Consider the following 27,308-nt stretch of genomic DNA (forward strand, 5'->3'; position numbering starts at 1 on the left):
GGACTCATACCTGGCATATCAAGTGCCAGGAGATGACCAAAGGAAACAGCCTAATCCCTCTAGAAAGCTCAAGGCAACCACATATCAACAACTACACACGTTCCTCCTTGAGGAAATCCCCTCTGGGAGAAAAAAGTTGTAAACGATTATATTCTCTGCCATGGGAATGTCTAATAGCAGAAGGAGTTTTAGCAAAAGAAGGCACTACAACTCAACAGAAAATTGTGTGCCAATTATGAAGACCAAAGAAACCAGGAGGATACTTATAAGTGAAGAAAAATAAAATTATACTTGCACTATAATTACAACTCTGTTAAATATCTTTGCACGTGCCAAATGACTGGCAGGGAAACTATTATTAGGAACGCTGAGATTCTGGGGATTCTCAACTTCATTTAAAAATTATACTCACTGGGGCTTTTTTCATTGCTGTTCTTTGGTTTTGGTCTGAATATAAATAATCTGTTTTAAAAAGTCTGATTCAGGAAAACAATAAAGAAAAAATAAACACATATGCAATCCTCCTTCCTGAATGGGATAAGGACAAAACACTCTGAAAAATGTCTCCTGGGCAGCCCAGGTGGCCCAGCGGTTTAGTGCCACCTTCAGCCCAGTGTGTGATCCTAGAGACCCGGGATTGAGTCCCACATTGGGCTCCCTGCACGGAGCCTGCTTCTCCCTCTGCCTGTGTCTCTTCCCCTCTCTCTCTGTGTCTCTCACGAATAGACAAAATCTTTAGAAAAAAAATAAAAAAAGAAAATGTCTCCTACGCTTTCTCTTGCTCATGAAGAGTATGCTCTCTTGAGCATGAAGTCATTCTCAGGGTCTGGGAACCAGGAAGAGCAGGCATCTGACCCAGGACTTACAGAGTGAGAATGGGAAAAGGAAGAACAGACAAAGGGAGGGTAGACCTCACTGGGATGAGAGAGGTATGACACGTGCACACACGGCATCATGACAGATTAGAGGGTTGGACAGAGCTAATGCGAGGTGGGTAGAGGGCCATGCGTTGATCTGATCTGAGTAGCAGCAAAGTCATCGTGAGCTCAGTGGATAGAGAGGCTGCATCCTGACTGGCCCCTGACCTGCCCAAGCTCGCTAGGAGAGGAAGGAATCTGAGGCTCACATGCCCAACCCACAGGAAATGGGGGCAGAAGCAGGATCTGAACCCAGAGTCCACACCCTAACAATCTATGCCACAAAGCTCTGAATGTCGTGTTCAGAGTCCAGGATCCCAACAGGCAGGAGGCAAGAAAAAGGACTGTTCACACTTCAGCTGGGCCTGGGCTGCGCAGACCCAAATCTCCCACATACCATTCATGTTCCATGTAAAGGCATCTCGCAGCTTCTGGCCATCGATCTCCATGTCCAGCCGGATGGGGACCAGCACCTCAGGCTGGGATGCATTTTCATGGATCACAGCTGGGTCGTGGTCATCAAAGCTGGAAGTGAAGTGGCAGCAAAGTCAGCAAGGGGTGCCATGGGTCTCCACGCTCAGGGCCTCCCTCCCTCTTTGCACTACTGTCACTGCTAACTCGGCCAGAGGGAGAAACCCACTTCTTATGGTGACTTGTTAACTAAGGGCTGAGCCAGCGGGGAGACCAGGCAAGCAGGGGTCCTGCAGCCACAGGAGCAGAGTTCCAGGCTTCAAGGACACTCAGGGAAGGAGAGGGAGCTACGGCCTTGGGCAGTGGGGTATGACCTAGACGTACCCCAGAGGAAGCGAGATTTAAGCCCCAAAGCAGGTAGAACTTTCACAGAAAACTGTAGGTAAGGAAGGGTATTTTCTTTTCTTTTTTTTCTTTTTTGGAAGAGTATTTTCAGAAGAGGAAATACTTAACCAAATCCAAGGGGCAGGAGTGGTGAGGAGCTGTTGGGGAGCAAGAGCCAGAGCACTGAGGGTGGGATGCAGGTTGGGAGGAGGGAAGGAGCACTGTCGGGGACACAGAGAAGCTACACGTGTCCAAGTACCCATGCTTCTCCATCTCAGGCTATGGAATCCAGCCTCTACCCCGAGGGAGCTCCAGGAGAACCCAGAGCAAGGCAGTTATGCAGTCATATCTGTATTTCAGGAAGACACAGAGGAAAGAGGCTGGGGTGGTGAGGGGGGCAGGGGTATGCAGGAGGGCACTGGGAACCTAAGGGTGTCTGCGGAATACGGAGGGCTGAGAATTGCTCGGCGGGGGTGGGGGTGGGGGTGGGGGGTGGGGTGGCAGAGATGACAAACATGAGGAAAACACACTGTATGCCAGACAGCAGTGCTCTGGGAAACATGACAGGGAAAGCGACAGGAGACAGAGACAGGAGTGGCCATTCTAAAGAGGGGTAGGCAGCTCTGAGAGGTGACATTCAAACACTGATGGGAAGGAAAGGGAGAAAGGGAAGGAAGAGGGAGAAGGGGTCAGCGGTGCAGGTGTTGGCAAGGAATGAGCTCTCGGCCGAGGGAACTACAGAAGCTTCTGGGTGGCTCTGAAGGCAGTGAGGAGGCTCATGTGCCTGACGCAGGGTGAGGGCGGTAAGAGAGGAAACCAGACGGGGGCGGCCACTATGAGGACTCCAGGCCTGGGCGAGGGAGCCCACATCTGAGGGGGAGCTGGCCAAAGGCGGTCCAATTCCGGACACTTGGAAGGCTAAGAAGGCAGGAGTGTGCAGGAGAAGAGTTCTGGGGTTTTGGCCTGAGGGCAGGAAGGAGGGAGGACTGTGTCCTAGACTCAAAAAGTTGGCAAGCAGTGTGTGACAGATACCTGAGGATAGTGTGTAGAGGTGAGGGCAGGCTGCAGAGATAAAAGTGGGGGTGAACTTGAAAATGCCCCCCAAAAGAAATTTAGTCCTAATCCCTGGAACCTGTGACCATTATATGGTGGTAGCGGTGGTGGGGGGGACTCTGCAAATATAATTAAGGATCTTAAGAGGAGAAGGTTATGCAAGTAGCCCTAAATCACATCATAAGCGTCCTTTTAGGAGAAGACCGGGCAATATTACACATAGAGGAAGCGGCCCTGTGACCCACTGAGGCACAAACTGGTGATGCAGCCACAAGCCAGGGAATGCTGGCAGCCACCAGAGGCCAGAAGAGGCAGGAAGAGCCTTCCCCCCCAGCCTCCAGAGGGAGCAGGGTCCGGCTGACACCTTGATTTTGCTGCACTGAACTCCTGTCCCCAGAACTGTGAGAACCTGGAGGCGTTGGGGAAACAGGCAAGAGCAGCGAGGCTGAAGCAGGCAGAGCAAGGCAGAGCAAGCTGGAGCAAGCCAGAGCAAAAGCCAGAGACTGGCTGTCCCCAAAGCCGACAGGGAACAGTCTCGAGAAGGCAGCATAGTGTTTGGGGGAACATAAAGTCAAGGCAGGGAAGAGGGTAAAATTAAGGCGGCATCAGCAGAGAGTGAGGCACGCTCACCACAGAGGGAAGGTTCTCTTCTTGTCCCGGCCCATGCGGTTCCTGTTGATGGTCGTGGAGCAGGGCACAGCATCCAGATGGTGGGAGCTATTGGGCAGGGTGGGCACCCACTGGCTGTTCCTCTTGGCTTTCTGTTCCCTGGGGAGATGCGAGAAATGTCCCTGCTCAGTCTTGGAGCCCAATACTGGCCATCAGATTCCAAGTCACGGTCTGTGGAAACCCACTGCACCCCTGGCAGGCTCCAGTGGTCCGTGGTGACCCCCCAGCACCCCAGATTCTGCACGTGTACTCCTCAGGCTCCCATGGCATCCATTCAGAGGCACCTGGCTTACAGGAAGGGTGCAGAGAGGCCGCAGTCACAGGAGTGCATGAGTCCCAGTATAACACGGAATGTGCTAGGCATGACTCCATGGAAGCCCTACCCTTTCTGTGAGGAATGCGAGTGAGGAGACTTCCCAGGGGAGCAAACCCTGGAGTGGAACCTTAAGTCCTGGGTTGGGGCTCACTGGGGGCGGGAGTAGGGGAAGAGCTGGAATGGGAAGGGCATTTCAGGAAGTGCACAGGTGGCAAGAGTGAGGAGGCAGGGCTGGGGCTGGAGAGGCAGGACATGGAGAGGGTTCCCACTGTGGCGGCTGGCATGTTCCTCAAGAACTGACTGCACTCGGCCGGTGGCTGGGGGATTTGAAGAAGGCAGAGAAAGATCAGATCACTCTTTTAGATACACAGGCCAGCTTGAGATGGACAAGGCAATACTTCTGGCTTCCAGGTTTCCAGAGCAGTACGGCTGATGAGAAACTGTATCAGTAAAAACTTTCTGGAAAGTGAGGCTCAGAGTAATTCAATTAACTCACATACCATAAAGGGTTCACTCTTCTCTGCAAATGAGAGGTTGCTTTCACTACTAGGAAAACACCAAAAGGCTATTTTAAACCAAGGATCCAGGGCCGGGTTTGAAAGACAAATGTTCAGGTTCCCACGACGCTCTGTGCATTACTTTATCATCTTCAGGGCCGCCTACCCTAGTTAAGTCTGAGCAACGTGAGGGCAACCACTGTGTGTCATTCACTTTTATATCCCCAACACCCGCACCTTCAATAACTGAGTGCTGCCGTTGAGAGAACATACCAGCAACTGCTCAATTTCCCTCCCCTCAGTGTCCTCAGAGGAGGGGTGGGGAGACATGGCTGGCAGCCCTTTCCAGGGGGTGGTGGGCAGGAGCAGTGGCCATGACCTGCCAGGCCCCAGGCCCTTTGACTCTTCTAAAGCTGGGGCCACTTGCACCTCCAATGCTGCAGTTCCAGAACACTCCTTAACTAAGGGTGTGGGCAGGGAGAGATGTACAGTACCAAACTCGGCTGGGACCCTACCAAGTCTCTCCCATCCTATCTTACTCTGGTCTAATGACCAGCCTTACCATATATACCAGAGGCCTGGGAAAAGGAGGAACGTGGAACTAATTTGGGCAGGGCTTAGAGCTGAAACAGCAAGACAAGTCCATCTGGGCCAGTGGTTTCAAATCCTGGCTACACAGACTCACTTAAGAGTACAAAGTTTCTGGCAGGAAGTCTCTGAGCCCCACTCACATCTAGGTACTTCCATCTCTGAGGAGGACCCAGGAATGCAGGTTCTTGACAATTCCCCTGGGCAACGCTGATGCAGCTGCACATGTATTTGGGAATCGCAGGCCGAGACCATCACCTCTTTTCTCCTTGAGCTGGCACTCTGGCTCTCCCTTGCCTGAAAAGTCCTTATCTCAGTTAGCAATCTCGTTCATTCCCAGGCCCGGGCTGCTCTGCCAAGCCCTTCCGTCAAGTAGCTATCTCCAGGAGCTCACAAGTGATGTCACAGACACAGCGAGTAAGCCATACACCGAGGCCGAGAAATCTGGGTCATGTAATTCAACCTTTCTTCTGCTACAAGTAGGTCTGCCCAAAAAGGGACATCCAGCCTCTGCCCAACCTCTCCAGCGATGAGGAGAAGTGCCAGGCCTCCCGTGGAGCTGACTGGGCAGTGGGAAGGCACTTCCTGAGCACAGCGCCCGATGAAGGCAGCTTCTCTCAAACCTCTACTCCCATCCCTCCCTGCAGTTGTTGTTTTTTTTTTTTTTTTTTTAATAGGCTACGCTCAGCTCCGTGGAGTTCAAGGTAGGGCTTGAACTCACGACCTGGAGATCAAGATCTGAGCTGAGATCAGGAGTCTGCTGCCTAAGCGACTGAGCCACCCAGACATCCCCCTTCCCAGCAGTTTTGACCTCTGGGCTATCTAGAGTCCTCTATTCCCTCAGCTGTTCCTCATATGACATGATCATCAAGAAGTGTTTACTGCCCCATAAGAGGCTCCTGGCTGACATGTGCTGACTTGAAAGCCCCAGCCATATGTACATAATTTCCTTCTGCCACTTCCCTAGGGAAGTCTAGCCATCCTTATGTTCTTACCACATCCCTCAGGGGAAAAGGAATCTGCAGAGCACACATCTGCAACACTGGCCAAGTGGGATGTGTGTCACCTTTAGGTGGGGGTGGGGGGAGGATTATAAAAATAACGCAATAGTAAAGTTGAAAGAAAATCTGGAAAGAAATGATTTTTCCATAACCACATCACTCAAAACAATAACCGCTCCTTCCCCCCTCCTCGGTGCTCCTGGGGGTTGTGTGCTTCTAAATGCATGTGTCCTTGAGGGTGGAGAGGCTAACATAGGTATCCTGCATGTGTCACTCATGGGAACCATGTTTCAGGTTGCCACGGAGTCTACTTAACTATGACCTAAACAGTTAACCTATATCCCAGTCTATCTGATTCTAGGGCATACACAGTCTGTCCTGACCCATATCCTAGTCTGTAATACCCTGGTCTACTCAGCTGGCTGCACATTCTCTCACTCAGCCTCTCCCTAAGGCTGGATGCTCAAGTGGCTCCATATTGTCCGTTACTACAACGCTACCAGGTGCCTCTCGGTGCATATAATGGTTTCTGTTGGTGGTGCTGTTCTTTTAAATTATTTGTCTGGGACCCATTCCCAGGGATGAAATTAATGGGCCAGAGAACAAAAATGGGCCAGAGAACGAAAACAGGTTTGGTGTCGTCACCATGGCCTTAGACAAAGCCTCTACACGGTGCCTGAGTGTGCCAGCGCTATTGTACCTTCCTCGATTCTTTATGTTGCTAGTCATTTATTTATTTTACTTTGAATTCAAAACATTTACACAGGACAAACGTCATTTCCTCTATTTGTTTATTCCTTGTGCTTCCAGGGTGGCCCACTCTTTACCTATTTAGCTACTGGGGTATCCAGGTTTCTCTTATAAATCTGAATGAATAAAAACGAAATAAAACTACCTATGAAAATGAAAGATAAAAAAAAAAAACAGACAAAAAATTAAAAAATAAACATGAATGAACAGACTCTATTATGTAACCACCTTCCAACTACTTACCTAAGTAATACTGTAAATACTCTTTCAAAGATTCTAAGCTTATACGTTAAAACCTATTGTTCTATGGGCACCTGGGTGTTTTGAGCATCCAACTCTTGGTTTTGGCTTGGGTCAAGATCTCAGGGTCATGGGGTCAAGTCCTCACACTCCCTGCTTGAGATTCTCTCTCTTCCTCGCCCTCAACCCCTCTGCCTCCGCTTGCACACTCATGCACTCTGTCTCTCTAAAAAACAAAATAAATCTTAAAACCTACTACTCATTTCTTTTGCGAATTTATCCGGGCCACTCATTTTTCCAACAGATCAGTCCCACTTTCAAAGCATTCCTAATGACTTTCCAGAATCCAAGACTTGGCTTATGTTTCTTAGAAATGCCAAAGATACAAAAGATACTTGGAAACCTGGCTAAGACGATTTGTAAGCACAGTGGGTGAAGTGTTTAAAAGCATTTTGGTTCAGGAGTACTTGGGTGGTGCGGTCAGTTGAGCTTCTGACTCTTGGTTTCAGCTCAAGTCCTGACAGTCAGTTGTGAGATTGAACCCAGCATCGGCTCCACGCTCAGCAGGGAGTCTGCTTAAAAAAGACTCTCTCCTCTTTCCCTCTGCCCGCCTAAGCCCTAGGTGTGTGTGTGTGCGCGCACTCACATGCACATATGCACTTTCTCTCAAATAAATAAATCTTTAAAAGTACTTAAAAAAAAAAAAGTACTTCAGTTCAGTTTAACTGCAATCAGTTCTAGAATATGAGAAAAATATCTGTGGGTGTCATCCCAAGAGAATACCCTAGCCAGGGGTGCATCACCTGAGGTAGGTGGGGGGCTCTGTGCTGATGGACACCGCCTTGTACTTCTCGTCATTGCCGTCCAGAATCTCTTCCACCTCCGAAGCTTTTAACAGCGTCACGCTGGTGGCCAGGGTTGTGTATCCATGATCTGTAACCAGAGACCCCACTGCAGTCACCCTGCTGGCGGGGCAGCGAGGAGCAGCAGCCAGTAGATGCAGCACATTGAGGTCCTCACATGCACGAGGAGGGAAAAGCAGGTGTCAACCTTACTACTGCTAAATGCTGGCCTCTTCCAAAAGGGCAGTCTGGACTGAGTGCTTTAATGGTCCTACTGAGTAAATGCCCCCATAGGATTTACTCGCACTAATTTGTGCCACGGCACAGAGGAAGTACACAGGGCAGCAGCAGCTCCAGCGCAACACAGCCAATGGGTCCTCTTGGGGCAGGGGCGTGGGGGGGGGTGGAAGGGGGGAAGGGAAGCTCCAGATTATTATCACCAGTGGGAAGAGGTCTGACACCACTGCAATCCACGACACGAAGCAAAGTGGAGAGATGGAATGAGAGATGAAAGATACTTTTCTTTTAAAACAAGAGCCCAGAGAGTTAGAAAGAGCTGCTTCACACCAAACGTCAATTCCCGGCCCCGTGCCAGTCAACGCGTGCTGTCTGGGAGGCAGGACAGATTCTAGGCAACTCGACCCACAGCTCTTCTAGGGAACCTTGGTCGAGAGCTGCTACCTGTCTGCGCGTCCAGACTGGCTTCTCCTGGAGAAACAAATCAGTTATGGGGAGGGCGTCTCCAAAGCACAAGGCAGACGAGTCACTGAGACTTCGCTTGAGGCTTGCAGAGGTGAAAGCAAAGCTAGGAACTCACTGCGTTAGTGACTGGTGCGCCACTGGGGTGGGGGGGGGGGGGGCGGGGGGGGCAGAGGGAGGACAAAAAGGAGACTTTCTCAAGCGAGTGAGTGGCAATGTTATAGCAGCAGATAAAAAAAAAAAAGAAGCTCCGGCTCCTGCATTAAAAGAACCACTACTTTGCCCGCAGTGGACGAGACCACAGCAGTACCTACGGACACAGCCAAACAGGACAGACTGATGTGCGCGCACGGATGCACGCGCACTCACACGCACACGCACACACACAGCCTCAGGCAGGGTCTTCACTCAGGCCCGGGCAGTTCTCCAGGAAGGCGCCACCGCCACCTGCCAAACGTTGCGCTGCATCCCGACGGGGACGTGCAGCGAGGCGCTCCCGACGGAGCGCTCGGTGTCTGAAGGCCTCTCCCGGCCCCGCACGGAGCTGCCCCGGCCGGGCACACCCAGCTTTCGGCCAGGCGGCTCCCGCGGGCCCCAGGCGCACGGAGGCGCACCAAGCAGGCACATGCACAGGAGCACGAGCACGCCCACGCCGGCCGCCCGAATGAGGAGCTACGGATGGATGTGCTTGGGAAGCGAAGCGGTGAGAGCCCCAGAGGGGAGTGGGAGCTGGGGCCACCAGCCGCCACTCGGGCTGCATGGAGGGTGACTATGGCGACACGCCCACGGCAGATGGCACAGCATCACGGCATTCCTAAAACGTTTTGAGACCAGCATGTCTTCACAGCACCCGCTCCCGCCCCCGCCGCCCTCGCGCCCCCACCGGCCCTGCCCTCTGAGGCCGGGGCTGCGGTGAAGACGCTCTGGAGTGAAAACGTTTTATCTTCATGACAGAAGCGAGTGGTTTTGAAACAGGTTTACAAACCCTCGTGAAGACGCACCCTTAGTGTTAGGTTTTGTTTTTTTACCATGTGACGATGCAACTATTTTCTTCCTCTCTTCCACAGTGGCTAGTCGCCTCCAGAGCGAGGGGTATCTCTTGTACAGAGAACCTCGGAACATACGGAGGTAGTTTCCCACCTATGAGGTAAAGCGAGAAGGCTCATTATGAGGGTCGCGGCTGGACGCAGGCCGAGAGGGTCCTGGTGCGGGGCCCATCGAGTGACAGACCGAGGGCAAGCTGGCCTCCGGGCACCAGGCTTGCTGCAGCCACGAAAACACGTTCTGCTGACATGGAGGGTTCAGCAGCGGCGCACAGCTGGCCCCCATCCGGCCCCCATCCGCCCCTCCGGGCAGGGCCCGGCACAGCTGCACCCTGACACCAGGGCCGAGTTCCGAGAGGCCTGACCAGATGCTTCTGAGGCAGGCAGGCCCCCAGAGCTCACTGGAAAGCTCGCGCTGATTTTGATTTTAGACTAAGCATCCCGGGCACTTTGCAGAAATGTAAGGCCTCTTTGACTTTCTTTTATCTTAAGAACAAGACTTTGATATTTTTATGATGTAATAAACACCAAAAAGGTCTTTTTAATTTTAGTCAGATGCAGGATAATTTCCCCCATGGCCCCTGATGCTTTGTTTAGTAACAAAACTCAAACCAGGAACACCAAAGGAATTTTCCAAAGAGTTTAAAAAGCACTTACTGGCAATCACCAGATTGCTACATAAATCATGACCGCCCCAAACAACTGCTTCAGTTTGTCTGTACTGGATACTGGAAGTATGATTTCCTTCATGAAAAGACATCTAGTCTCCAAATTTTCATAAAGAAACTCGATTATTTCACCGACAGTGCAAAAATGACCAGCTGAGGGGATCCCTGGGTGGCTCAGCGGTTTGGCGCCTGCCTTTGGCCCAGGGCGCAATCCTGGAGTCCCGGGATCGGGTCCCGCGTCCGGCTCCCTGCATGGAGCCTGCTTCTCCCTCTGCCTGTGTCTCTGCCTCTCTCTCTATGTCTATCAAGAATAAATAAATAAAATCTTAAAAAAAAAAAAAAAAAAAAAAGACCAGCTGAGTCCCATGGGAACTGCAGCCAAACGCCTGGCTCTACCTGTGGCCGAGATACAAGCATAGCCCTCTTCAGGGTCTCCTTACTCATCTGTCAAACGTGCAGCAACTCTGGACTCTGCCTCACGGAGGACCATTTCTATTATTTTTCCCGTTTACCTAGGCAGCAATGATGTATCTGTTAAACTAAAGTGTATTTCTCCCTTTTTCATGAGTCAAAGATTTTTATGATCGACAACCAGGGCTGCTGAACAGCCTGAGCAGCGAGTCATCAGGCTCCATACAGAAGGCACAGACTCCCCTCTGCATTATTTGGCTTGAGTATCATTACCATCCAAGGCCAAATGGATAGTTTCTACTAGGTTTTTGGAAAGAAATTGATAACAATACCCGCCACTATTACCTCGCAGGTCTTATAAAGCTCTGGGACACATTGATACTTCCCAAGACCCCTCTGGAACTTGGGAAAGCAAGACTTGTCTTCCTGGCTTTCTCATGAACCAGCCTTCACCCTCTCTGGACCCAAGTGTCCCAAATGTAAAATAAAGGTTGGGATGCCTGGGTGGCATCTGACTCCTGGTTTTGACTCAGTTCATCATCTCAGACTTGTGAGATTGAGCCCTGCATTGGGCTCCACGCTGAGCAGGAAGTCTGCTTGAAATTCTCTCTTCTTCTCCCTCTGCCCCTCCTGCTCCACTCGTGCTCTCTCTCTCCCACTAAAACAAATACATCGGGATTCCTGGGTGGCGCAGCGGTTTAGCGCCTGCCTTTGGCCCAGGGCGCGATCCTGGAGACCTGGGATCGAATCCCACGTCGGGCTCCCGGTGCATGGAGCCTGCGTCTCCCTCTGCCTGTGTCTCTGCCTCTGTGTGTGTGTGTGTGTGTGTGTGACTATCATAAATAAATAAAAATTAAAAAAAAACATTTAAAACAAATACATCTTTAAATAATAAAATAGATGTGAAGGTGTGAACCTGGGGATTTCTTAGGATCCTCTCAGCCCTGTGACTCTGGCTTGGTGAACACAACTGCCTGCAGATGGCACGAGAACAGTGACACACACACACTTGCTGCAACTGCAGATGCCCTTCCCAAAGCTGCTCCACAGATGTAGCATGGTGGCCCTGGGTGTGCTGCTATGGCCAACCCATCTCTCTGAACATGGTGTCTGTTTTCCCAAAGAAAGGGGCCTGGTGGCCATCCATCCAATGCTGTCACAGGAGCTACTGGTTATCAACAGTCAGCCTCCTGATCTTGAATCCTTCCCAGACCTCCAGATGTCTGACAGTTGTTCAGCCTGGCCCACGAGAGAAAATGTGTCTCTCCCCTCTCGGTCTCTACACACTGGGTCTCAGGACAATTCTCACTCAACAGGGCCGGAAGAGAAGACCACAATTACCCTTCTAGAACCTAAGATCTTAGAGATCATAGAGTCTAAGCATGTCTCACACACATGAGAAAAGTGACCTGGAGACAGAGCAGGGCTGGAACTGGGTCTCCTCCTTCTCATCTCTCCATATGCTCCCTCTCAATACTTTCCATCTAACAAACGGAAGCTTCCTTTTCAAAAGCAGCATCCACTCAGAGTCAAGGCCAAACATTGCTTTTCCAGGATTGCTTTTCCTGTCCATTAGATCAGGAAAAGGCTTCTTTAAACAATGTGCCCAGTATCATATGGAAACTCCTCAAATGCCCCATATCTTGCATTTAGGCTCTTTCTACTGGTCCGTGAGGACCATTCTGAGCTGTGGCACATGGAAAGGCAAGGACTCCGCTTCCCCAGTTACGTCGGAAGAGCAGCACTTATGTAATAGTATGAAAAATTAATTTATAAATCCTGCCCTTTTTGTTTTATGAAAGTTGATTTAAAAATGGACACTTAAGTCCTGATGCGACTGGCAACACTGGTCTCCTAACTCCAGGAGTCACAGGGTGTCCTAAGAGCCTCAGCATGACCATCATGAGGCTTCATTCATTTATTCTATGTTCAATTGTGAAGGAAAAAAACCCCATATTTTAAAAACGGGAATGAGAGCAGCCCGGTGGCTCAGCGGTTTAGCACTGCCTTCTGCCCGGGGTGTGATCCTGGAGACCTGGGATCGAGCCCCACATCAGGCTCCCTGCATGGCGCCTGATTCTTCTCCCTCTGCCTGTGTCTCTGCCTCTCTTTCTCGGTCTCTCATGAATGAATAAAATCTTTAAAAAGAAAAATAAAAACCGGAATGAAATGCTGGCATGTGATAATGAACGCTGCTACAGGGAAAAACAACCCTGGGCGTCTTGTAGCTCTCCAGGATTGGCACTTCTCTCATTACACAGGAAAGACTCTACCGCCAGGTATCTGCACATCTGAACCGCATGTCCTCGACTAGAAAAGAAAAAAAAAAAAGGAACACACACTAGCTGGGGGATTACTCTTGACTCAAAGAGGGCTAGTTTGAGGCAATCTGGAAGAAAGCTTAGTTTTCAGTACAAACTCCCACGGAAGGAACAATTGCAGCGTTTTCCCAAAGTCAGCTGTCCAGCTGGTTCAACAAAATGCTGTCACTTCTGGTTCAGAATGGGAGATATTTACAATCTCTCCCTCAAAATTCGGCGTAACTTCAAGATAGTCAAAGTCGACTGCTTCTTGACCTGCTGATCTCTCTAGCTCAGGGACTGCAGCTTTATCCACGCAAAAGCAAGCATCCTCCTCCCTATTCCCTCACCGGTAAATAAAAGCAACCAACACAACGAGGGATGAGACATCAGTAAGCCCCGTTTCCGGCCTGCGACTTCAGGACCCCCGATGGACCAGTGGAGGAGGGATGCGTGAGAAGCTCCCGACATCTCTCCCCCGGAGCCCCAGGGGCTAACCGAAACACCCAGTTCCTCGGCGGCGGGCTGGGGTCTTCCCAACTCAGGGCGGACCCGGGGGCTCCTCCCGGGGCCCTACGGCCAGGCAGCAGCGAGCGCCCCCCACCACCCAGAAGAGGAGTAAGTAAACTCCACCCGCCGCGGGGCACGGGGCGGGGCCAAACAGACCACGCCCCGCCCTCCCGGCCCCGCCCCCGGGCAGCTCCGTGCGCGCGCGCGCGCCCGCCGCGATGAATGGAGACGCGCGTTCCCGGCGCGCAGACCCGCCCCAAGGCTCCCGCCGGGCCGGAGCCGGAGGGCGAGGACGCGCCGCGGGTACCTCAGAGCCGATCATGTAGAACTCGCCGTCGTCCTCCAGCTGGAATTTGACGGGCTTCTGCCCGAAGGTCTTGCTCAACGCCATCATCATCATTGCGGCGGCGGGGGCGGGCGGCCGGGGCCGGGCTGCGAGGGATCGGGGGCACGGAGGAGGAGCCGGGGCGCGCCGAGCCGAGGAGAGCCGAGGCCGGGAGGCGACGGGCGGGCCGACCTGGTGCTCGTGCCACCGCCGGGCTCCTCAGCCGCCGCCGCCAACGACAACCAGGCCGCCTTCAGTGCGCAGGCGCGGAGCGTTGACGCTGACGCGCGCGCCGCCGCCGCCCAAACAAAAGGCCGGGGCGCGCCCCGTCGGGCCCCTTAAAGGAGCCGCGGACCCGTTTCTCTTCCAGGCTGCTCCCCTGGGGGAGGCACTGGCCAGAGCTGCTCACCGACAGAGATAGCACTCGGGGCGCCCTGACTCCGGCGGTGTTCTTCCCCAGCCTCACAACTAGGTAGAACTCAGCCCAGTGGAGGAGTGAAATGAGGCCTGAGGCCAGTAGGAGGCCAGAGCAGTTCGTGCCTCAGTTTCCCCACCCGGAAAACGCAGTGTAGTTGAGTAGGTAAGAGGGATCCTGGGAGCAGATACCCCATTTCCGGGCGCACAGCTGTTCCTGCGGTGGAGATGGGCACAATGACCACACTGGGTGGGGGAGTGGCCTTGGCCAAGGTTCCCCAGGCTTGGCAGGATCCCAAGGCCCCGGGTGGTATTTGGTTTGAGGCATCAGTGAGCTGGAAGGGAGGCCGGCCGCTCCGTTCCTTCCCTAACTCTGCACCTCGAGCCCTCAACAGGCGCAGCCGTGGGGGAGAAGGGGGCACGAACCTAGCCGGCCCTGCCCCGCGGAGCTCGCAGCTGGGAGCCGAGCATCAAAGCATCCGTGTGTCCGGCTGCACAATACAGCAGATTGAAGATGGTCCCCTGCTAACAATCTCACACGGTTCAGTCTAAGATGGTAGCTGTGATAGGTGCTACCATGAAGAAGATCCGCGGGGACTGGGCGGCAGGGCGAGGTGACAGGTGGGGTCGGCCGTGGTAACCATCTGTGTCCTGACAGCAGTGAGAAATAAAGTATTCCGATCAGGGGCTGGGGTGTGGCATGATCTGATAAAGTGACCACCACTTGGTGGAGGATCCCCTGAGGGGCCCGCAGGGAAGCCTTGGAATCAATCACAAAGCCCTCCAGGTGTCGGGCTGGCTGGACAGGATGGAGGCCTGGAGCCAGAGGAGTCCTAGGCATTGCGTCCAGCCCCAACCCGCAGAAGTGTGGATGGGTGGGTGGAGTAGGCTATGACCCTGGCTCCCAGGATGGAGCAGGTCCTGAGCCAGTTCCTACGTCTGTCCCCGTCCCCCTCCTCACCCCATAGTTTCAGAAAGAACCAGGCAGGGCGCCCTGGTGGCTCCGTGGTTGAGCATCTGCCTTCCAGGTCGTGATCCTGGAGACCCGGGTCGAGTCCCACATCGGGCTCCCTGCAGGAAGCCTGCTTCTCCCTCTGACTCTCTCTCTGTGCATCTCTCATGAATAAATAAAATCTTTTAAAAAAATAAAAAAAAAAGAACCAGGCAGAGGAAAGACAAGTAGAAAATAACCATATTTAATGATAGTACTCAGTAGAAAAAAAAGGCTTTGTACACACTGTATACACATTTACAGGACTTTGGAGGGTCCCAGTGCTGGGATGAGGGCTGGGAAGGATCTAGCCCAAGTCAGGATTGAGGTATGTTGGGGCTTCCAGGGCCCGGGGTCTCCAGCAGGAAACACTCCCCTCCCCAGCTGAATCTGGACCCTTTGGCCTGGATCCTGGGGAATACATCTCTAGGATCAGCCAGTTCCAAGCACCTACCCGGAGCTGACCTCTCAGGAAAAGGTAGAAGGCCACGGGGCCCCTGGCCCCCCGTGCCAGCACCCTGTAGGAACCTCACAGCAGGGATCGAATGAGGGCTTCAGCTCCCCCAGCCCTGCTGAGGGGCCAACCTGAGGGACAGGGCTGGAGACAGGGCAGCAGGGTTTGCCTGTGACCTGCACAGGTTGGGTGAGGCTGGCCTGAGACCGCCTCACCCTCAAGTAACACCAGAGTCTCCTAGCCCAGTTTGAGACCATTGCTGGCAGGTGACCACGACCTGCATGGCCCTCCCTGCAGTTGTCAAGGGGACAGCACCCCCTCCCCAACCCCCTGAGGAAACACAGGCTCTATCCTGTGCCTAGTACCCATAGCCACACAGATGCCCACTGGTCTCTATCCAGTGAGTGGTCTGGCAGGGGTCAGGTGCCCTGAGGGCATCGACATTGTGGTTAGCGGAAAGTGTTGGCAGGCTCGGTACAGCCGAAGAAGTCAGGGCCCACGAGGCGGGGGAAGCCCTCCAAGGCCTTCACCTTCACGGGGTCGAACTTCCAATAGAGGCGACCTCGCAGAAAGTAGGCATAGCCTGAGGAGAGAGGAAGGTCAAGCTGGGGTGAGTAGACAATGGGCCCTGCACCTGCCAGTCAGGCTGTGCCCAGGGACAAGCACAGGGGGAGGTCAGATTGCTAGGGCTTGACTACTGTTGTACTCGAAACTTGTAGGCCCCGGCGTGGCCATTGACTTTCCATCCTTCTGAATCCTACCTGTGCACTGTGGTCTGATCTGGGCTATTATCCAGCTTAACAGATGCCTGGAGTCTCAGAAACTCAATCCCCACCCCCCAGGAAAGCAAGTAGTCTTCCCCTTCCCCCATCAGTCTACTGCTGTACCTGCCAGCCAGACTACAGACAGACATCCCAAGGCAAGGTGGACGCACAGGTGACCAAGAGCCCCAGAGCCACCACAGCATTGCTCTGCTAGCAGGTCCCAATGTGGGAGAGCCCAGAAGCAAGGTTGAGGGTACAGGGGAGAAAGTACGGGACTGTAAATCAATCCCACTCTACTCCTTTGAGATTGTGGGAGGCCAGCCAGGTGGTTCGGTGGGGAGGAGCAGGGACTGCCTGGGTGGGAGGCCTGGCTCCCCACTGTGCACCTGATTGGCCCAGTTAGGGACTTCATCACCTGAACTGCTGTTAGCCCCTCTGGAAACTGGCTTCATGGCACGGGTGATGTCAAAGGGCTGTTCTGAGAACTGCATGAGACACTTAAGGAGCTTAGCGCTGTGCCTAGAACATCATCGGTCCTCGGTGTGTGGCAGTTACTATTTTACCAGCGATGATGGAGGGACCTGGGCAGGTCTCTGGCCCTCAGTCTTCCCATCTGTAGCACGGGGGCATAGCACTGCCCCGGCACAAGGGGGAGGGTGGATGGGGAAAGCACTGGACAGAGGACCTGCGACGAGGAGCTAATGCCCAACCACCACCAAATGAGAGATGTGGTTCTTGTACTGCTGGTACCAGCCACTCCACCCCGACGCACCGTCAGCATCCCGGAAGGCGGCATCAATCTCAGAGGGCACCCCTCGCCAGTCAGTGGCCCGGCGGGGCACGGGGCTGTCTACACGGCGGGTGCTAAGGTGGAAGCGCCAGTAGTCTCTGCCTCCGAAGAAGTAGATCTTGTTCTTCTCGGGGCCCCAGGCCAAGGCGGCCTGGATGGGGGACCCTAGCAGGCCCAGCTCAGAGAGAGGTGCAGGGCCCAGGACTGGCTTCTCTCCATTGTACACCCAATACTGAGCACCTGCAGGAGAGGGGAGGCTGCAACGGGTGTGCCCAACTGTGGCACCCGGCCACCACCACAGACTTCTCAGCCTCAGTTTCCTTGTCCGTAAAACACTCGGGCCAGTAATCCTGCTCGGCACCCTTATCCCCAGAGGGAAGTTTTAGACCAGTGGGGATAAGCTGCAGAGACGCATGCTCTGGGAGGTACCATACGAGAGGTTTTTCTAAACAGGAAGGAGGCCTCCTGACCTCCCATTCCTTCCCCAGCACTTAGCTACCTGTGACAAGTGCTTCTGATCAGTCCCTGGGCCGCACCCAAGCTTGGGCCTCTGTTGATGAGGTCCCTGCCACCTAGAATGTTCCAGGCTCTTGTCTCTCCTAGTTGAAAGTTATAGCACAGGCTCTGGGGTTGCCAGAACTGGACCAAATTCCTGCTCTGCCTTTTCTAAACCCTCAGGCGAGTCACTTCACCACATCTTTAGAGACCTCCTCTCTAAAGCAGGCATACTGATCCCAAGTACACCCCCTAGGATGGCTTCGAGGGTTGAATGCACCGATGCATGGCCCACTGTGTAACACCCTCAATGCTATTCCCATCTTGAGAGCCACCTCCTCTGGGAGCCTCCCAGGTGCACCCAGAGAAGTAAGCCACACTCCCTTGGCCCTCCAGCTTCAGGGCACCCTCCCACTGCCCATTAGGTCTGTCTGACTGTCCCTATCCTTGGCCATGATGTTCCTGGCTCCTGGACGTCTCCTGAGCATGAAACCCAGTACCCCTCACCCTGAAAGAACCAGATGTGGCCCTGGGCATCTTCGAAGGCTGCATCCACGGGGCTGGGCAGTCCCTGCCAGTGACGAGAAGCTAGTGCAGGATAGCCAGGCTGCAGCCGGCCCCCACGCAGCCGCCACACGAAGCCCGCCTTGAAGAAGAAGAGCTCGCCACGGATGGTGGAGACTGCATCAAAGGTGATCTCACAGGCATCTGGTGGGGCTTCCGGCTGGCGTAGGAGAGAAGGGCTGAGAAAGAGCCCACATTGGAGCCACAGAAACCAGAGGGTGAAGGGAGCTGGGAGCAGGGTCTCACCTCCAGTGGGGCAATCTCGTTAGTGTCCACACCTGCCTGGGGGCCCACGGCTGGGGGCCTGGAGGTAGGGGCTGTCCGGGGTTGGCCATAGAGGTGCTGGATGCCTCTGCGGTCATCTGGGCTGAGGCTCAGTGGGTAGCGGAAGGTGTAGAAAGGGGACATGAGTGCCTTAGCAGCTGTCGTGTGCTGCAGCCCCAGCGTATGGCCAAACTCGTGGGCGGCCACCTGCAGGAGGTCTGTACCTGAAAAAGGGAGATAGCCCGGAAATTCCCAAGCTTCCTGCCGCAAGACACCCAAGCTCCAGAGCCCAGCTCAAGGACCTGTCCCCATTCGCTGTGATCTTCAGTGGTCCCATCTGGAAAATGGGTCCCCTGCCCATACCCTGGTTGTTCCCGATTGTCCAAGTCTCGTCATAGTCGAAGTGGACATCTCCTTCTCGATGGGTCTTGGGGAAAAAGGCATGAGCCAGGATGCCCCCAGGCCCGTCGAATGGCAGGTTGTCCCCATGCCAGTACCTGTGGGTAGGTGGGGCAGAGTCAGTGGCCACTGACAGGTGGGGCTAGTTCCTGGTGGGGTCTTAGGCCACTGGTTCACCTGGTGAAGTCGATCATGATGTCAGCACGACCCTCATGCACCTCGGTGAAGGTGAGTGGTGTCACCTCGCTCCACACCTGTAGGGCCTCTGCCACCGTCTGCCGCACCTGCTCCCGTACCAGCTGCCATGGGAACCGGAGGATCCTGGGGGGAGGAGGAGGGGCCTGGGCCTTGCTTGGGACAGCCCTCTGATGACTGTTGGGCCAGGAAATGCCCCTCAGTGTTCAGAGGGGATGCATGAATGTGGGACACAAGCCCGGTGTGCTCTGGGCTTCAGCTTCCACATGGGAACATCTTTGTGTGGGTTTGTATGTCCTTTGGTACCCACAGGTGTCTGCATTTGGTGGAAAGAATGCAGAATCAGGGGCCCCAAGACCCACCTTCTAGACCTGATTGTGCTACTTACTGTGGGGAGACCCTGGTCCCTTGACCCCATCTCGGTTTCGATTCCCCACCCAGGGCATTTCTGAGGTCCGATCTGTGTGACACATCATCCTTCACATGCCTTCTGTCCCGGGGCCAACTTCCCACCCGCAGGACAAGCCTCAGCTTCTGCATCACTCCCAATGTTACCTGTCCTGCTCGCTCACCACTGTTCCCACCCACGCGGATCCTGAGCTCTGGTGGTAGGTCTGAACAATGATCCTTCATTTACCAGAGTCCCAGGGCCCGGCACTTATTAGGTCCCCAATAGAGGTTGCCTGGGCAACCAAAGGCCATGCCCTATATGTCAATGGAGCCACCCAGTGTGTGCTGAGATTTTTCACATGTTAACAGAGCTACTGCCCCTCTGCTGTGGGCAGGCATAGCTGTGAGAGGGTGTTGTCTGTGTGTGCATCTAAGTTGGGGTTTAGGGAGTTGGTCCACAGATGGTTCGGGGGTCAGCGGACACACAAGTCTGTTAACCACAAAGATCTAGCTCCAAGACATGTCTCAAGAAGCAGAAGAGGGTGGCAGTTCACACACAAACACACAGGTAGAGGTCTAGAGCCTGCTCCCACAGCCGCTGGCCCCTACCTGTAGGTGAGGTCCGTTTTATCCCAGCGCCCGCCTGACAGCACGAAGCGCTTTTGTCGGTTGCGGGCACTCAGCCCATCAGGCGGGTCAGGCACACCGCAGCGGGGAGGCCTGGGGCTGCTGGCAGGCTGGGGAGTGTCCTGGGCAGTAGGGGCAGGTACCAGGCTGCTGGGACCAGCTTCATGCCAAGGCTGTGGCCCCCTCCTCACAGGGTGGCGGCGGTGTGCATCCTGGGCAGGAGAAAGGATCCAAAGGCTTCATCAGGCCCTGGGTCCTCATGGCCCATCAGCATATCCATGCTCAACCCCAGCCTACCTTGTGGATGGTCAGACTGAGGGTGAGGTGTGCAAGCCATCACACGGCAGGGCCCTTTGGCACGGACTGGCTCAGATTTCCTGAGGCCTTGTTCTGAGGCATCCTGCTGCCTTCCTGCCCCCTCCTGGAGTGTTTGGGCTGCCTATGCAGCCACTTGGGTCAGAAAGGTCTGGGTCAGGGGTGTAGCGTCTGACTACTCTCCGCACGCACCCAGGAATAGATCCTACAAAGCTTTCTAGGAAAGTTCAGGCAAGGTCCTGCTGCTCCCCTACTGGCCCTGAGCCCAGCCAACACCTTTTCTGCTTTCTTTCTTCCTGTCCCCCCTCCACCCATCCCCACCAACTCTGCCCTCTCCAATTAACCTCAGTGGGCTCTTACCCAGGATACCCACCACCACCGCTCCCCAGTGTAGAAGAGCTGTAGCCCCGCAGTGTAGCCTTGATTTGCTTACCTGACAAATGGGGATAATACCTCCCCAGTGTTGATCCATGCTTGGGCAGGGGGGAACAATTACCAGGTGCCCAGCCCCCACCTAGCCCTGCCCTGCTGGAACCCCAGCACTACAGATGGAGATCCTGACCTGGAGTCTCCACCCACTGCACAATCCAGGGCCGAGGTCGCAGTTCTCAAGCCTGAAACAAGCAGAAGCTTGGAGAGGTTGGGAAACCCTTTGAGGTCACTCAGCAAGGGCATGGCAGGGCCAGATGAGGACTCTGGTGTCCCAGGCAGGAGGCGAAGGCTAGGCTTGGGATACTAAGCAAAGCTGGAAAGGCACGGAGCCATGCCGTCTGTTAGAGACTAAGCACCCATCTGGTCTGGGACTGACTGGTTTGGGCGGCTGGGGCCTCCCCACAGCCATATTTGGGGTGGGAGCCAGGCCACCCAGGCTCCACCCTCACCCTTAGCCTCTGGCAGCTCTCCCAGGCCCTAGGCATCCCAGGGCTCTGATCGTCGTGCTAGCAGCCCCAGTCTCCCAATTCTGGAGCTACCAATTACTCAAACTCTCAGAGACACCCAGACTCAACCCCAAGGACACCCCACTTGGGGTCTTCTGAACATGCAGGGGCACAGCTACCTGGGGTACGAGAAAAAGCCTGGACCAACCTTTTACTTTCAGAGCTTGTTTACTGAATGGTTAGTTTGTTACTTGGCAAAGCCCAGCCTCCCTGCGTCGTAGGTTCCGGTGGATACTGGACTTACAGCCAGTTAAGTCCTTACCACTTGCCGTTCACCTGTATCTAGACTAGGGCCCCACCAACAGCTCCACAGACATGCTCTTAGCTTCTGATGGGATCTCTCTCTAACTCCACTCTCATCATCCCCCACTTCTCAGATGAGAAGACAGAGCCTAGAGAAGTTAAGCAACTTGCCCAGGTAACAGCTGGCAGGTGGTAGGCTTTCTGTGCTCACAACCCACTCCCTACCTGCTACCTCTGTTGTGCTCTTCAGGCTGGAGCCACCCTTCCCCTGACAGCTCTCACCAAGAGAAGGAACGGGAAATGATTACTTCCCAGGCACTCTCTCAGCTCATTGAACACCCACTCTCCCACACACTCCCCCAGTAAAGTGGGGGGTGATACATATGCGAGGTCTCACATTGAGGATGTGAACCCCAGGTCTGTGTGCCTAGCCATGAGAGCCTGCCTCTCTCCTCCCCACACTGCCCCTTTGACTTCCTGGATACACATTCCATCCCTCAGCCTTGGAAAGGGCAGGACAGGGTTGTCCCCGTGAGCCCCCAACAGCTCTATTCACACCTCTGGACAGAATTCTCTCATCTCCTCTGCCCTCCAGTGAGGCCTGGAGCAGCGGCCAACGATGGAGGGAGGGTACTGGACACACATTCCTTCCTCTCCTGCCCTCGCCAGAACTAGGTCCATGCCCAGAACCCTGGATCATGGCACTCTCAGCCCAACAGAAAGAGCCACAGTCTGAGATTCGGAGACTCAGCCCAGTCCTATGCCATGGTCACCTGGATGGAGTGACTCTGGGCAAGTCCCCTCCCTCTTTTAGCTTTGACTTCTCTGTCCAGTGGGGATGGCACCACAGCAGAGGGCTTTAAATAACCTCCTTCTCTAATGCCCACTGCGGCGTCTGCCCTGGCCCCGCTTCTTGCCCCCGTGGGCCCTCCCCTCCCACACCTAGAAACCTGCTCTTGCCGCATGTGCTACAGCTCCCACCACCCATCTGGGCTCCAGCTCCCCCAGAGTTCCCGGACTAAATCCGAAACAGGAATTACAGCTAGCAGAAGGGAGCTTGCAGGCCCAGAGAAGAGTGACTGAGACAGAGTCTTCCCCACAGCCAGAGGCTCATGCTCATTGTCCATGTCACATTCACTGGTCTTGCAGTGGGTAAGTGGAAGGCACTAGAATCAAGGTCTCCTGTCAGATATTTGTATTTTGGAACCAATCACTTAATGGCTTTTAGCCTCAGTCTTCCCATTACTGGGATGGGACACATGCCCCCTGCCCTTGAGACCTCCCACACTTAACCTCTTTGAGTCTTTTCTGGCCTGAGGTCAGGAACCCTAAGTGCAAGGCCTGGCACAGAGCCCCTTGCAGATTCCTAAGATGGGTGTGCTTCGTCTTCCCAAGGCTGCTGGGATTCAGTGAGGTGAGATGGTGAGCATAGGCCATACCTGGCCTCATCCACAGCCCTGGGAGGGTTGGGAAGCAGGCATCACCACATTTCTCAGAGAAAGAAACAGAGCCCAGAGAGGTCGAGGACTTTGCCCAGGGTCACACAGCAAGTCAAAGAAGAGCTGGGCCTAGACCTGGGGCTCGTGCCTCCCCCACCTCTTCAATTCTTGGCCTGTCTCCAAAACCCACATTCCTGAGAAGTGTTTCTTTTTCCGATGACTTCCCTCCTCCTCCTCCTCAGTCAGGAGCCTCCCTAGGTCTGCCCTGTGGTGGGCACTGAGCTCACTTACCCCTCCTTCCTCTTGGGGGCACCAAACCACAGCCCCAAACATACTTGAGGAACTTCTCAGCTGACTCCATCTCGAGCTAGAGGCTTGGGGTCAGCACTTGGGTCAATTTCCAATCTAGAAAATGGGAGGCACCCTGTAGAGGGGGTATAAAGGACCCCAAACCAGAAAACTGCTGGGTAACTCCAGGCGAGTTTCACCCCTCTCTGAGCCTCAGTTTGCTATAGGTCCAACGGGGATAATTAATAACAGCTCTGCCTTCCACAGTCAGCTGGAGGTGATCCTGTTAGGAGGGTCCTTTGTTAGGCTGTGAGCAAGAATGAGGAGCATCACATCATTCTCGGTAGCAGCACGCCACTCTGAGGCTCCGAGAGGCCAAGCAACCTGCCTATTATGCACCAGGCAACAGGCAGGTCCATCTACTGCCCCGCACTGCCCCCAATCTTCTTGGGGGGGCCCCTCTTCCCCTGCCGGCTCCAGGAGGGAATGCAGCATCCGTCGCACCACTGGGCTGCAGGGTTTTTTCATCAACCCTGAAAGCTGTGAACTGGGGTGGATAAATATTTACAGAGCTTTCCTGGCCCTGCTGATGGCAGCCTGGGGACAAACACGGGGAAGGCGACCCCAAATGCTCCCTGCATATCTACAGAGTGACAGCCAACAGCCCAGCTCAGACCCGGCCCCAAGTGACCCTGCACGAGCATCAAAGTGGCAGCCACAGGTGACAGTGTGTGTCCAGCGTGACTGCCTGTGCCCTCTCCTCCCATTACCTCACTTAATCCTCAGTGCCCAGCAGTGGGCACCGTTATCTCCTACCCACTGAGACAGAGGGGGTGACCCAGAAGGACTCACCTAGGGCACATGGTTCAAACCCACATCTCTCCAATTCCTGAACCCGGAGGTCAACTGGCTACCCAGGGTGATTCTGGACTCTGCCCCAAGTTCAAGGCACTGGGAGGAGTTGGTAAGAGGCAGAGCCTCCAGACTGAGATGCCCCCTTCCCTAACCCACCCATGCGATCTTCTTCTGCTCCCATAACCAGGATGAGGCAAGGCTGGGCAGGGCAGAGCCGGTGGGACTGGGCAAAGGGGGCCCAGCTGGTCAGCCCTTCCTCCCTCGTCTCCTGCCTGTCACACATCCTAATGCTCCCATCCCTGCCTGAGCTGTCTGGATGCCGCAGCTGGGGTCCGAGGGGCCTGTGGGCTCCGCGTGGCCACCCTTGTGAGGGGCCCCTTGAGGCCCCCGGTGGGCACACACAGGCGGTCACACAACACCCGGTGACTGCCCTTCCGCTAGTCACTCTGCTGCCCTCTCGCAGACTGCCTTCTCTCCTGATCACACATTCTTCTCTCTTCCCTTTCCCTCCCCACCCCCTTCCTTTCTGAGGGTCTCAGCTGGCCACTCCGGGCTCTTCTTACTTTCTCTGTCTCACACACACACACACACACACACACACACACACACACACACATAGCTCTCTCACTCATGCTGTCCTGGCTTCACACCTCCCAAACTTGCCACTTGGAGGTGCCCAGGTGGTGCCACCTCTTCCGGCTTGCACCCCATTTGCCCCAGAGCAGTGCTGCCCTCCAGCTCTTCCTTAATCCTCCAGCCACGGGCACCCTGGAGGTGTGCTCACCGAGGCCACACACCTGGAGGCTGACACCAGCCCGCGGCTTTGTCTCCGCGATGAATAGGAGGCCCTGTAACCACTCCCTCTGCTACCTGGCCCGGCATCTGCGGAGCAGGTCCCCACGCTGGGAGGGGGCGTGCGTCTAGCGCCGAGTCCCGCCTCACCAGCCTGAGCGATCCCCGCGCAGGCTCCACTTGCACACCTCCAGGGACGGGAAGCTCACTATCTTTCACGTCCACAGGGACTCAGAAAGCGTTTCGGGTAACGGGCCACTGCGGGCCACCCCGGGCGCCCCCGTGGGTCCAGCCTGGCCACCGGGCCCAGCCCGCGTGCCCGGCACCCCCTCGGCGAGGAGCGGCTGGCCGGCGGCGGGCACTCACCGGGGGCCGCGGGGCCCAGGCCAGCAGCGGCGGTGGCGGGAGCAGCAGCAGCAGCAGCGGGAGGAGGAGGGCGCGCAGGGCCGCGCCGCGGAGCCGGGGGGCCCGAGCCATCCGCCCCGGGGCTGCTGGGCCTGCTGGGCCGCGCCGGGCCGCCGCCCCTTATAGCCTCCGCCCCGCCCCCGGCCCGCCCCGGCCCCGCCCCTCTCGCCTTTTGTTCTAAACTCTCCCCGCGGCTGCCGCGGCCTGGGTGGGGGAGGTGGACGCGGAGGGGCTGGCCCGGCTGGGGCAGGGGGCCGAGACCCAGTCCTTCCCAGGGTCAGGCCTAGCCTGAGATCTCAGAGGCGACCCAGTCCAGCTGGTGCTACTCCGGGCCTCAGTTTCCCCGCTGTGCTGTGGGCTTCACTCTTCCTGGGCCCTATCCCCACCTAGACTCCCCGGTGGCCTGACCTTTGACCTACTGCTAGCCTTTGACAGGTGGTTGTTCCCCCAGGCAAGTTCTCCCACCATTTAGAGCCTTAGCTGATCCATCTGGAAGATGGCACAATAGCCCTTGTGAGACCAGGGATGTGTGCCAGGGGAAACTGAGGCAGAAGGAGGCGGCTGGCCAGCCCCCCAGCTTAGAACAGAACTCTAGACAATTTATAAACCGAAAAACTGAGGGCCCAAGAGGAAAGGACCAGGTCAGGCTTTCCCATCCCAGCAGGCAAGTGGGGGGGTTGGGAGGGAGGGTGCTATTAGTAGGTTGAGGCAGGTGGGGGGCCAGTGTCTGAGTGGCACTCTGGAGGCCCAACACACTAACATGCTCCATGGCCCTAGGGGCCAGCCTCCTGAGACTTGACAGAGAGGAGGTGAAAGTCAAAGGAGATGGTGGTGTCCTATTCTGTAAGGGATCCTCCACTTTCATGACCTGGGGCCCCACTTCTTCACTAAGGCAATCTGCTCCATCGTGGGCAACTCTGCAGAGCCCAACCTGGGACAGTGGCTCCCATCCTGGCAGGCAGAGTCCTGAGAGGCTGCAAGGTGAGGCTGTGGGTACCCAGCCTGGGCCTAAGAAGGGAAGGAGGTGAAGAGGACAATCAGGCCCACTCATCCCCTCCCTCCAGGTTCCAGTCCAGGGAGGCCTCATAGCCTCTCCAAGGAAGGTCCACAGAGACTCCTAGAGGCTCAGAAGAGGAGAGACAAGACAGCAGCGATCTTTATTACCTAAAGTGTTAGCAATCTGTTCCTTTAAAGTTACTCACTTTTGCTTGGGGTGATTTCATCCTGCCTACGATCCCGATCCCGGTGCCACCAGGCCTCCTATGGGCACATGGGACAGTGATAGGGGAGGGTAAAGAAATCAGAGCTCCTCCTTAGGCAATAATATGATCACTCAAAAAAAAATAATAAATAAACTTCAAGTTCCTGAAGGGCTGGGAAGCGTCCTAAATCCGCGCCTCCGCCCTTCCCTTGGCCTGGAACCAAGGTGGTAAAATCGCGAGGCCACAGATTCAAACCCGCACAAACGCCTCCGGGCGCCCAGATCAGAGCCTTTGGGATGGGCATTTTTTGCCCTCGATGTCCGCCGCTGCGTCCGTGCTGCAAAGCAGGGTGTCAGGCGGGGCGCTGGGCCGCATGGGGGGGCTCCATCCCACCGCAGGAGGGTGATGCGCAAGACTGCCCAGGGTTGCCGCGCATTCGGGCCGGAATGGAGTCGGAGAAAGGCTTCGGACGCCCCCTGGCGGAGGTTCTGGGTTCAGGTTGCCCAGGGCTTTCCTCGGGCTTGTTTCTTCTCCGCTCTATCCCTCCCCGGGTCCCCCCCTCGCCCCCCACCCCCGAGGCCGCAGGAGGGGGTCCGGAGCCTGGCCTGGCCCCTCGTGCCCCTCCCGTGCTGGCTTCGTCCGATCCCCTCCCTATTTCTCCCCTGGCTCTGGGACAGCAACAAACTCCGCTCCCCGCCTTCGGTGGTGGGTTGTTTGCTTTTTTTGAAGGTTTTTAAATTCACTTATTCATGAGAGACACAGAGACGCAGAGACAGGCAGAGGGAGAAGCAGGCTCCTTGCTGGGAGCCCGATGCGGGACTCCATCCCACGACTCTGGGATCAAGACCTGAGCCCAAGGC

The 27,308-nt window shown here is 55.3% G+C and overlaps 2 protein-coding genes across 7 annotated transcripts in view; both read right to left on the bottom strand.

The window, feature by feature from the left end:
- Positions 1-13,877, bottom strand: part of SMARCB1 (SWI/SNF related, matrix associated, actin dependent regulator of chromatin, subfamily b, member 1) — a 38,510-nt gene extending 24,633 nt beyond the window's left edge. Inside the window, exons 1-5 of one of the 4 annotated variants that reach the window (XM_049101792.1) lie at positions 13,607-13,865; positions 9,369-9,507; positions 7,630-7,759; positions 3,396-3,533; positions 1,315-1,442 (exon numbers count right to left, since the gene is read on the bottom strand). In XM_049101792.1, the coding sequence (XP_048957749.1) occupies positions 1,315-1,442; positions 3,396-3,533; positions 7,630-7,759; positions 9,369-9,507; positions 13,607-13,699 (628 nt within the window). In that variant the 5' untranslated portion in view covers positions 13,700-13,865. Of the gene's footprint in view, positions 1-1,314; positions 1,443-3,395; positions 3,534-7,629; positions 7,760-9,368; positions 9,508-13,606 lie in introns of all 4 variants that reach the window. The other 3 variants (XM_025474748.3, XM_025474747.3, XM_049101793.1) reach the window with 3 other exon arrangements.
- Positions 13,878-15,218: 1,341 nt separating this feature from the next.
- Positions 15,219-26,653, bottom strand: MMP11 (matrix metallopeptidase 11). 3 transcript variants are annotated; one of them, XM_035706177.2, is made up of 8 exons: positions 26,449-26,653; positions 19,954-20,183; positions 18,937-19,131; positions 18,724-18,857; positions 18,343-18,584; positions 18,040-18,256; positions 17,020-17,277; positions 15,219-16,066 (listed from the first exon to the last, which is right to left on the bottom strand). In XM_035706177.2, exons 1-8 carry the CDS (start codon positions 26,467-26,469, stop codon positions 15,933-15,935), a joined length of 1,431 nt encoding a protein of 476 aa, XP_035562070.1. In that variant the 5' UTR covers positions 26,470-26,653; the 3' UTR covers positions 15,219-15,932. The 3 variants fall into 3 exon arrangements, with proteins under 3 accessions (XP_035562070.1, XP_025330531.1, XP_025330530.1); XM_025474746.2 differs by lacking the exon at positions 26,449-26,653 and adding an exon at positions 25,208-25,334 and having other exon boundaries at positions 18,937-19,080; XM_025474745.2 differs by lacking the exon at positions 26,449-26,653 and adding an exon at positions 25,208-25,334.
- Positions 26,654-27,308: the final 655 nt, after the last annotated feature.

The sequence above is a fragment of the Canis lupus genome, chromosome 26, assembly GCF_003254725.2.
Source record: "Canis lupus dingo isolate Sandy chromosome 26, ASM325472v2, whole genome shotgun sequence".
Classification (NCBI taxonomy): Eukaryota; Metazoa; Chordata; class Mammalia; order Carnivora; family Canidae; genus Canis; species Canis lupus.

Excerpts from the sequence above, each read along its gene's own strand:
- MMP11 (XM_025474745.2), bottom strand. The coding sequence starts at position 25,318 with ATGGCTCGGGCCCCCCGGCTCCGCGGCGCGGCCCTGCGCGCCCTCCTC. Across the intron at positions 20,184-25,207 it reads CCTGGGCCCCGCGGCCCCCG|GATGCACACCGCCGCCACCC; the intron begins GTGAGTGCCCGC and ends TCTCCTGCCCAG. Across the intron at positions 16,067-17,019 it reads CGCCTTCCGGGATGCTGACG|GCTATGCCTACTTTCTGCGA; the intron begins GTGCGTCGGGGT and ends CTCTCTCCTCAG.